A 12144-nucleotide genomic window follows, 5' to 3' on the forward strand; every position below is an offset into this window, starting at 1 on the left:
TGTATACTTCTTTCCATAAAAATTCCACGAAAATAGATATCTTTTTACATATATATATATATATATATATATACACGAGTTTGAGCAGAATTCCGTTTAAAAACAACAAGAACCTGATTCAGAATCGAACAATAGAAATTCAATTCCGATACAAATGTCTGACACTGTCAACTTATCATTTTCTTATCCGTAATAATTTTCATACGCCGATCGTTCACGCGGCTATTTGTACGCGTTCGTAAGATAACGATTCATTAAATAACGATTAAACAAGTAAATAAGATAACGATTAAATAAACAAACGATTGAAATCGATGGCAAGATCGCGGAAATCACAGCGCTCGCCGGAAGTTGCAGCTATCGATCGGAGTTTCGCAATCGGTGAGATTGATCAGGGCAACGATCGCTCGTATATCGTATACGATCACAGTGGATCATCGTTGTCTCTCACAACCGGCCCGATACACACGAATTCCCGAGCTTTTCGTTCGCCTGCCGGTCTACGAGCGAGTCGACTGCTGGTCCGCGTCACGCTTATTGCTTCTTCGCCGGTAGTACAAACAATCTGCAGTTTCCTTGATATTTCAACCGGCCCACCCCTGTCTCCCATTTTTCCCGGATTCTCCGCCGATTCTCCGTATTCTAATGACTTTACGACCCATTCTCGCGATCAAAGGAGCTCGGGAATACCGATCGTCTTTGTCTCGAGATCATCCTTTTCCAGCGACGCGTGGCGTGGAACAACGATCCGTGTTTGAAAGTTTGTTTGCACGTGGATCGTTGGCGATCGAATAACGATCGACGAGAGTTTGAAATTATACGTGGGCTGGACCATCGACGGAGCCATCTTCTGTCAAGTTGAAAAGATATCGCGAAAGAGGGCAATTTTTTCACGGCAATTTCCTCTGCTTTAACAGCGTTTCGTTTTCTTCCGAAAATGATTTAAAACTGGAAATTCATTGATAAATAATAAATAAATAACAATTGATAATAAATAAATGATATTAAAATAATAAATAATAAATGATAACGAAATAAAATAAAAAATCTGACCGCGAGGTGGATGAGAAGTTGGAATTTTCACAGTTACATTCGCAATTACTCGCAGAAGAAGACGATTAAAGAAACAGATCGAACGAATAATCGAGGCGAATTTTTCTGACTAGAATCGACTCGGTTCCGTGTCGGTGGCAACATTGGGCATAAAACGCGCGGTGGCCAAGTGGAGTCACTCGTAAATCAACGAAACGGATGGGGCCGTTGTTTGCGTTCGCGAGGGTTGATTATTTATCGATTAGGCGAAAACCTAGGAGATCCCAGGAACGTGCAAGTGGAATATTTGACAATGATCTTCTGCGAATCTTTCAGAAATACGTGGAACGTGAACGAACAGTTTTCGATGACGGCATGATCGCATAGTTGTGCAACGTGGTCTATAAAATGGCCGCGTAATGCGACGATCTTCATATGAGAAGCTTGAGACTATCAAGATAGTCAGTTTTACAGAGTAGATATAGAATTTTCGATAACACAACAAAACCATGACAGTTCAAGTGTCAATTAATTTCTCAATTACTTTTACAAAAGTAAAGAAACAATTTTCGACGAGGACACGATCGTAAAGTATCGGACACATGACGTGATTTGTAAGATGGTCGCTGATTTTATCCAAATTCTTCGATTAGTTTTGCAAAGTAAATGAATAATTTTCAATGACGACAAGGTTGTATGTAAAGGTTGTATGCTTTGTAAAATGACCAAGTAATGTGCTGATTTTCACCTGAGAAGCTTGAGACTATCAAGATAGTGCAAGCGTCAGTCTCTCAGTCAGTTTTTCAAAGTAAATATAGAATTTTCGATAACACAACAAAACCATGACAGTTCAAGTGTCAATTAATTTCTCAATTACTTTTACAAAAGTAAAGAAACAATTTTCGACGAGGACACGATCGTAAAGTATCGGACACATGACGTGATTTGTAAGATGGTCGCTGATTTTATCCAAATTCTTCGATTAGTTTTGCAAAGTAAATGAATAATTTTCAATGACGACAAGGTTGTATGTAAAGGTTGTATGCTTTGTAAAATGACCAAGTAATGTGCTGATTTTCACCTGAGAAGCTTGAGACTATCAAGATAGTGCAAGCGTCAGTCTCTCAGTCAGTTTTTCAAAGTAAATATAGAATTTTCGATAACACAACAAAACCATGACAGTTCAAGTGTCAATTAATTTCTCAATTACTTTCACAAAAGTAAAGAAACAATTTTCGACGAGGACACGATCGTAAAGTATCGGGCACACAAACGTGATTTGTCAGATAGCCGTTGACTTTCATCCGATTTTATCCAGATACTCCGAGTGTTAATTCTTCAGTTAACTTGACAAAGTGAACAAACAAATTTTCGACGAGGACACGATCGCAAGGCGCATATTATTGTACGAAGTGATTTGTAAAATGGCACGACACACTGATCTTCGTCTACAAAAGCATCAGACTATCCAGATAGTCTGAATTTCACAAACTACCAACCAACTTTTACAAACCGAACAAATAATTCCCGACAACGACAACGTGATCGCTAGAGACTGTATACACGATTTACATACGCGTGGAACGCAACGACCACGTGTCTGGCCCGTTGCAAAGTATAATAGAACGAGTATGCGAAAGGAGACGAAAGAAAACGGAGCAGAGCTAGATAGATAAAGCATTCCGCGGATCGTCTTGACCCCGGCCACGGGACGCATTCGTTTAAGGCTGCACCCGTTTCCGTTTCGCTCGGGACGCACCCTTATAAAAGCGGTTTACGACCGGAAGTTAACCCCCCCTCCCTGTGTTTCCGCGTTACACGTGCGAAAGCACCAGCAGTCTCGTAAGCATCTAATTACGTAGTCGAGCGAACGTCGTGGCTACCTCGTTGAATTCGCCTTTTGTCTAATCTCTTCTCTGTCCAAGCACTTTCAAATCTCGGTCCTTTCATCGATCGCGGCGCGAACCACCTCTTTGTCCCGTGTGGCACGCTTCTTCTTCCGTGTGCTTTCAACCGAGTCTGGGCAAAAGGCGATTGCAATCTGTCAAAAGGCGCGCGTCGCCGAGAGAAACTGGCAAACGGCGCGCGTTCACCGTTATCGTTGTTCCTTATCAGCCGGAAGTTGGCGAGTTGTCTGCCGAGGGAATCTCTAGAGTCGGCGGTAGAAAGAACCTAGCGCTTTCGATAATCACTCGTCGTAAAAGTAACATCAAAGTGTTATGCGACCTCTTTGAACGCGAATTTTGACGTGCTGACCTCTCTTTCTCTCGTGATCGGATGTACACGCTCGTCAAGTTCTCTTCTACGATCGCAGCGTAGTTAAACTGATCACCATGTTGCAGAGTCGTCAAGATCCTCTTGAATAATCCTGTTGAAATTTGAGAAATTTGAAATCAGTTATAAAAGTAACGTAAAGGATTCGCAGAATATAGCCAGATTTTTTTCTCAGAGAAGGTTACGCACGCGTGTATACAGAAAAGAAGCGAAGAATTCTCGATTCTCAGATTATTACGATTGTCTCTAGAGGGAGACACTTATTGATGATCGATTATCGATCGAATTGCAACGGATTTCAATTATTCTGCTGTCGACTTATTCGACTTGGTGCACCTAATGTATTATTATTTTGTGCACGGTGTTAGACATTTCCTGTGCATTACGTCTACAATTGTATCTATCGCTAAAAATCCACTTCCAATCTAATTAACAATATTAACAATATTAGTAATATCAGATTTTGTCCTATTTCTGAATCATTAAACTCCATATTAGAACGTTTGGCTAAATTTCATTTCATATAGGGGTCAGAGAACGCTCTGTGTCAATCTATGAAAGTTTCCAAACTTCACGATAAAGATTGATCATAATTTCTACCGAGAATTCCTATCCGTTCTTTCTTATTTCCTCCATCAGCTGTACATTTGAATTCTCGAACAAATTGTTCTCGCCGGCAGAGAACGCCCAGCAGGAACATTTCGTAATCTCCGGAAACAGAAACCCGGAAGGGGAGTGCATGAAACATTACGAAACGTATCAATCGCGCGGATGTCCTTGCGCAGCGAGGATCGATAAATCGATCGTGGAGAATGATGAATCGTCCCGTGGCGAGAGGGACTCGACGACCCGACGATGGGATGCTAACGATAGTTAATCGCCCGAACGATATAAAAGCGCAACCGTATCGCGTTCGTGGACGCGCGATGGAGAATCATTCCGTTGGACGTGGCGCTAGGCAGCGGCGTTGTGCATCGATCATCTGACCGGGGCCGCGTCCCTCCTTCGCCACAACGCAGGGACGAAAGTAACCCGATCAACGTCGGCTGTATCAGGAATTATTATTCACCGGGGGCCCCCGTCAGTCGATGAGAAGGAGAGGGCGGGGCCCGCGAGGCATGCATCATCGAGAGCAAATTCCGTTCTCCTCTCTTTATTTTCACGGTGGTGAAGCGACGCGGAGGAGCGAGAGAGAGAGAGAGAGAGAAAGAGGAAGATCGAGACAGAGCGATTCTACCCGATCTTCACGTGGCTGCCGTCAGTCCGCTTAACTGTAGATCAATCAATATACGCTGGTTGAACCCTCGGAACCCTCTCTCTCTCTCTCTCTCTCTCTCGTTCTCTCTTCGTTTCTCCCTTGGCCGTGCTCGCGTTCGGGCTCGTTCCTCTTTCTCCCCGACCTTTTACCCCGTCCTCTCCCTCCGGCTGCCCCTAACGAGCTCATCGCTCGCGCAGCCAAAGAAAAAACACGAGAAAGTGGTACAAAATGGCCCTTGAGAAATGTCCGTCCGTCCGTCCGTCCGTCCGTCCGTTCGTTCGTTCGTTTGTCCAGTCGTTCGTCTGAACGGAAAGGGTGGACAGGCGGGATCGAGGTGTAGGGCGTTGCCACGAGAGAGAACACCGTGGAATGTATGAATAAGTGGGCCGCGATACGCAGCGCCGCGCCGGCCATTTCGGAGAACCAAATCGCTGCTCCTACCAGTTTCACCTTGTTTCTTTCGTTCTTTCGCTACGCGCACGATATAGCCAGGAAATTGCGACGATCGGCTCCGTCACTTTGCATTTACGATTTGCCACGTGACGGTCCAAAGATTCGCGAAAACGAATGTCGAGCGCGGCGAGAGTTTACCTCGTTGAGAAAGTTATGCGAAACTCTGCGTACAGCCTGCCATTTCACGCGAACTATATTCAGAGCTTCTGAAATTCAGAGATTCGAGTCGAATCGGTATTTTTCCAGTCACATTTCAAGCTGTCCCAACCACGACCATTTTAATTAATTACAAAGGCATCGAGCGTGTTTTGCAAATTGTTTCGCGTCTACGTTTCATCTACGTTTCATCTACGAGCGAATCCTGCTGTAAAATAGGTCTCGGGGTATCGTAGGCGTCGTTCGATTGTATGGCACGTGTCCTTGGAAAGCGAACAATACCGAATGACAGACGACAAAACGCGTCGAGGAAACACCTTTTTCATTCTGCTTCGTATTGGACAACGAACAGAGGAGAACGATTACGACGATGACTAGATGACGTCTGGTCGATCGGTTAATGATTTTTTTTTTTTGCTCGATCGACTGAACTCTGTGGCGACAAAAATGATTCCGACGAGGTTCGAATTAACATTCTCCGTGTCTTGATAGTTCCAAGGAAACGCCATTCATTGCAACGCGCGGGTAAAACCGAGTATGATGCAAAAACGACTGCAGACACGCATTTCGACTCGAGACACATGTATAATTAAATTTGCATGTACATACATATATATACAATATATAATATAATTAATATATAATATAATTTGCATATACATATATATTTATATAAATATAAATTATAGTATAAATAATAAATAACTAATAGTATAGTATATAAATATATACTATATAAATAATAGTATATAGTATACTATTTATTTATTATTATTTATTATTTATACTATATAAATAATAGTATAAAACAATAATATACTATACTAAGTATTTATAAATAATAAATAACTAAATAACTATAAATGATAGTATACAGTATACTATTATTTATTTATTATTATTTGTTATTTATACTATATAAATAATAGTATGAAGAAATAATAAATAGTACAAATAATAAAAATAATAAATAATATAAATAATTAATATATAAATTTACATGTATATGCAAATTTAATTCAGATACACAGCATGCATATTAATTCAGTAACCTTTGTACAACGCGATCGACAGATTTATACCTCAGTTCTCGCTATTTGACGTTCTCGAAACACGACTCGAACCTCGATCGTTGAATATTTCATAGATCCGGATGATAGAGTCATACGTGCAAAGTTATACGGCTGTCAAACTGTGAGTTTTATCGGTACACAGCTTTTCCCTCCCTCTCTGCCTTCAAGTAGATTAATTATTACTCGATCGTTGATCGTTGTTCACTGTTGGCGAGGAGTGAAATTTCGTTCGTCCGGACACGTCTGCATCCACCAATAACAGCTTAAACATCGAATCAGCTCGTAAATTGGCGCGACGGAAGCGCGTGTTATCCGGACGATGATTCAAGGTAACATTCGACTCGTGTACCATCGCCGACTGCTTCTATCGGGCGATCGTTTGTCTTGGTCTCCGTCTCTCTCTCTCTGCGACGATATCTCTCTCTCTCGAGAGAGAGAGAGAGAGAGACTCGTCGCTACGTAATTTCTAAAAGCGGAAATCGCTGGAACCGTCACGTTTCGCGCGGTTTATCGTCCACCACCGGCGGTGCGACACTTCTTCGCAGCTGTCGCTTGAAGGTGATAAAGGGGCGGGCAGATTGTCGGGAACGGTCGTGACCGATCGAGACCGGCGACGAATGATCAAGGGAAGGATCTCTTGAAAACGGCAATTACTTTCAATAATCGTTCCCGGCCGTGTTGACGAGCCGAGTCGTGGGGTAAAAGAAAACGAAGGAGGACCAAGCTTGCCTCGTATTATAAAAGCAATTAGAAGGCCTCGGATTAGATATAGCACATCGTACATAACAAATATGATAATACGGGCCCCGCTAGCCCGAAGGGAATTTGGCTTTGCCTCGGTCTCGAGGGGGTTTCGGGTTATGAGGCAGGTTAAACGGAATCATTAATAATCGGAGCTAACTAATCTGCCTGTCGCTATGAGCACACTTGTTTCACTCCTGTTTTTATTAACCCGGGGCCGGCTGTGCAACGTTTTATTCGTCCGTGAGGGAACGGGGCAAACTCTCGAGAGAAACTCGCGCGACGATCGATCGCCAAGGGTTGTGAAAATCATGGTCACTGCTAGAAGAAACGGCCGGGGCAGAGTTGGGCAAAACGATTAGCCTGATTAACGATTAACGGTCCGCGCGGATGTTTGCGCACGTGGAATACGCAAGCAGCGTGTGCGAAATTTATGTTCGACAAACATGTAAATAACCGTGACAAGTATGCGAATATGCACGAGTAACGGGTATGTAGAATTTTCTGAACGAATATCGTTGTTCAGTGGTGTCTGAACTGACGCTAGGTGAAAATTCAACAATCCGACGTTACAATACTTGTAATGATGTTAAGTTGTCGCTATGCTACTGTGAATTGCGTAAATTACTATTATTATATATATATTTTTTTATTAACCTGTTGTTATTTTCATATTTGTAAAGCTCATTGTTCGTTCCCGACATTTGTTAGCGAATATTAATTTGTTGAAAACGTTCTACATTTGTACGAGACAATATTACATAACATTCAGTATACATACTATTTACCTACTTTTTTAACTACACACCTAATCTAAGAGACTAAATGTGAAAGGAACATTTAACGTATAATATTTAAAATATTGAAAGGTGCGCGTCTAAAAATACGTTTTTCCACAAACGTTCACAGTTTAATCATTCGCGATTACGATTAATGTAAAGTCAAGCATATTAATTCAAGGCTAGCGATTAGTTGATAATCATTAATCAATGAATTACGATCAGTTTAATAACTATTAATCATAAAATGATAAATGACTACGTTTGATTATAATTGTCTTGATAATTTACACTGTGTATATTTTGTAGAAAGTATATTTTTATATTTACTATAATGTGCGCTACAATTCTCTCAAGATTTGTTCCAAGTATTTAACAAGTTTCACATCGATTGAAAATCTTATACCAAAAATATATCAGACAGTTACAAGTTTTTTATCAAGTTGTTATAAATTCAATTGATACAAAACTACTATGCTATCTACGTAGAAGAATGAAAAACACATTATAGATCGTAACGAGACACAAATTAATCACTTATATTATACTTAGTAATTGATTGTCACAAAGATAATCGATTGCTGCCGATCTCTGGCCTCTGGAGAAATATCACAGACTTAATTGTCCAACAGGCCTCTCCTGTTGTCTCTGCCTACTCGCGAAAGAATAAAAAAATAACAAAAAAAAAAAAAAAAAAGAAAACACAGGAAACATTTTGTTCCCAACAAAATATCTCGATGGCCAATGACATCTATTCACCGTTGTCTTCTTTTTTTCAGCTGTACGAGATTAGCGATGATCCGAAAAGGAAGGAATTTCTAGACGATCTCTTTAATTTCATGCAGAAACGCGGTAAGTCTCAGCAAGGTATGGTATCACGTTCTCACAGACAATACTAATTTCACTAATGATGTGAAACACAGCCACGTCGAAACATACAACCACATACGATAAAACTCGTACTCACAACATCTTTTAATATACGTACGATTCGCGAAGGATTCGATCCCGCGGGCAAATACTGATGCGTTCCGATGGATCGTTTCAAGGCCTGTTCGTAGATCGGCAAGAATGCCTCGCGCAGTGACGAGAGGGTTCATCAATCCTCGCGCATCTGTCTCCATCGCATAGGCGAAGACGTATTGCGATCTCTTGGCAAGCGATCGCGGTCTCTATCCCGCGTGCACGAGGGGACTCCGCCTCCTGGATCTCGAAACGAATCTCCGGATTTAACCCTTTAGACCGCCTACGTTCCTCTTTCTCGGCCTTCTCGCGATCCACTTTCGAGAAACGAAGATCAGGAGAAGGCCTGGGGAGGGCCATTGTCACCGCGAAATTGTTGGTGAAATGTCGAATTTCATTCGAGCGGAAACGACTATACCACCTGGCTATATTTAACGCGCGCGTCTCTCCCGGTGGCACCGTCCCGGGACTATTTGCATCGTCGCGCGAACTTCGGTAACCGTGCCAAGGTATTCAGAATTCGGTGAACATTGCTCGCGCCTCGAGCTTACGTCACCGTCCATCCGTGCCGTCTAACACCATCCACGCGAGCGCAACGAACTCTCCGACCGCGACTTTAACAGTGCATGCTTCGATACAGCTGCGGTTTTTGTGACGTTTATGTATCGAGATGTTGGATTGTCGAGACTCGTCTTCGATTCGATTCTTATTGAAATTCTCGCTGCTGTGGTAGACGCGATTATTTAAAATTTAATGAAATAAATGCCAAATTTCATTAAACCCTTGCGCTGGCAGCTGGTTCGCGCAACTCGTCGCTTTCCAGTTTAAATACAAGGATAGAAATTACTAATCGCAGGAAATGATAAATTTATTATTTGCTTGCAATTGATTGTATTTAATATTGTAATATAGCTATATTTAATATTATAATATTTATAAATATATATTTATAATATTTATTTATTTATAAATATGTAATATTATAATATTTATATTTAATATTTAATACTTAATACATTAAATACTATATTTAATTTTTAATACTTAATACTTTAAGTACTAATATATTCAATATTTAATACTTAATACTTTAAGTACTAATATATTTAATATTTAATACTTAATACTTTAAGTACTAATATATTCAATATTTAATACTTAATACTTTAAGTACTAATATATTCAATATTTAATACTTAATACTTTAAGTACTTTATTATTTAATACTAGAATTGAAGGAAAAATATTGCAACATTGGAACAAAATACTGACTAGTACGCAGCAAGTATCAGGACTGTAGTCATCGGACAGTGTCCAGCAAGCGAAGAATGTAGCAAGTTCGACGTAGGTGGAACGTGATACAGCATTGAGCAGAATAGGAACATTCTTCGTCGCTCTCGTAAATTAGACAGTTTTCACTCGTCGTGCAACTATCTGCTTTTGTGTCACTCGCGCGAAATTACGAGGTGTCGTTCACGGTGTGTGTCGTACGCGCGAACGACGGTTGAAAGAGAACGAAGACTCGCACGTGTGACCCGCATCTCTCGCTTCCTGCGCACGTGGATCCTCCTCTATTGGGGAGTTCGCGCGAGCATCCGACATCGTAAATGTCCACGTGGTTGAAAGTTTCGATAATATGTTGCATCTGCCTCCTCCGTTGGACGGGACGAAATTAGATTCCAAGGGACCAGATTCGTCGGGCCTTTGTCGTTACGACACTGGAGAAAACGGATCTCCGTCGTGGAAATTTCACGCGTTCGTTTCTTTAATCAGAAGTCAGTTAGAAGTTAGAAGAAACCGGTATTACGGATGTCATTTTTTTTTTTTTTTCTTTTTTCCGCCGTGTGTGACGCGCAGATACAGAGCGGCGACAAGATAAATGGAAGAATTAAGCCGCCGGTGGAAACACGGACTTCTAATTTTAAACACCTCGGCTACCGACTCTTCAACAACAGCTCGAACAAAGTACCGAGAGCTCCTTCAGTTCCCGATATCTCGTTATCGTGTCTTTCCCTCCCGTGAAATACAGTAGAATTTGAAATTTCACTTGGTGAAATCAATCGACACTTTTTCTTGCGGGTTACCTCACTGTATACCCAGGAACTAAGAACTGTTACCAAGCACCAGCAAAGTAAAGAGAAACCAATTTCGTCGCCAGTTGTAAATATAGTTCCTTCTAAAATTGAAGGAGTCGCTTACCAGTTCAGATCAGTCATGCTAGATGAAGTTAATTTCCATTAGAAAATTAAAAGCCTCGATGATTGAAATATTCCCTTTATCGATCTCTTCTATAGAATAGCTGATAGAGCCATTAATTATTCTTTCCCGTCAGTCTCAAGTATACTTGAGAAATTTTGTATACTGGACGAAGAAACTTCATTCAACTTGCTGTTTTTATTATTCTGTCCGACGCATGTTTGACGCCTCGTCGGTAAAGCAGTTCGCCGGCGTGGACGAAATCGAACGAGACACAAGGTGGATACGAAGATATCGGTTTTTGACGGTGGTTGGCGGCGTCTATCGCGAGGTTCGAACGTTCTTTATTTATCGCGTGTATTGCTAGCACCTCTCCGGGGCCGACCGTTATAAATCTCAAGCCATTTAATATGCAAATCCCGACAGCCCGAGGACTCCCCTCGGCCAGTTCTTTTTTTTTTCTTTCTTTCTTCATCGCGAACGAGTTTCAATCGCCAATGTAATTCATACTGCGGCGGACGACCGCGCGCGAGAGCAATGCCATTCTCTTGTCGAATGCGTTATTATCTTACTACTCTCCACGGGAACGCGCCAACACTCCCACGAGATCGGGCCTCCCCGGCTTAATGATGTCCGCTCAATTTCATCGGACATCGATAAGCTCTGCTCGATACAATATCTCTCGCTTCTTCAGCTGCCATTCTGTCCTTCTCTCTTTTGTTTTTTTTTTCTTCGTGTCACGGTGATTAATTTCGAATATATAACGACAGAGTGCAAAATCGTTGAGATACTTCTAGCTCAGCGATTCTTAATTTTTATTTTTCTCTCTTTCTCTCTCTCTCTTTTGTATACTTCTTGATTGGGCTTTTACGAATACTTCCGCCGCCATTCTTAAGAATAACTTTTTTTTTTAATTTTCTTGGGTTAACCAAATAATCAAACGAAGATTATCAGATCTAATGACATTTGTAGACTTTTTTTATCTTTGACTTTGGATTTTACAGCTCATTTCGATTCTTTTCATATCGAACCTTTTACATCGATGTTATCTCTACGCGAATCAAGGTTCTGTAACTTTCTTCTTTTCGTGTTCTTTTTTATTGATGTTTTCCGCCAAATTTTCCAACGTTATTTTCGCGTGCCCTCCCCGTAGCTGACCTATCGTTGGTTCGTTCCACTCGCCACTTTTAACATTAGAACTACCAAGAACTAAAGTATT

At 41.2% G+C, this 12144-nt stretch overlaps 1 protein-coding gene across 1 annotated transcript in view; it reads left to right on the forward strand.

Moving 5' to 3' along the window:
- Positions 1–8547: 8547 nt before the first annotated feature.
- LOC122537011 (protein dead ringer) overlaps positions 8548–12144 on the forward strand; it is a 36969-nt gene continuing 33372 nt past the window's right edge. Inside the window, exon 1 of the mRNA XM_043669882.1 lies at positions 8548–8633. Coding sequence (XP_043525817.1) covers positions 8606–8633 — 28 coding nt within the window. The 5' untranslated portion in view covers positions 8548–8605. The remainder of the gene's footprint in view (positions 8634–12144) is intronic.

Source organism: Frieseomelitta varia, unplaced genomic scaffold (assembly GCF_011392965.1).
Source record: "Frieseomelitta varia isolate USP_RPSP 00005682 unplaced genomic scaffold, Fvar_1.2 scaffold_884, whole genome shotgun sequence".
NCBI lineage: Eukaryota > Metazoa > Arthropoda > Insecta > Hymenoptera > Apidae > Frieseomelitta > Frieseomelitta varia.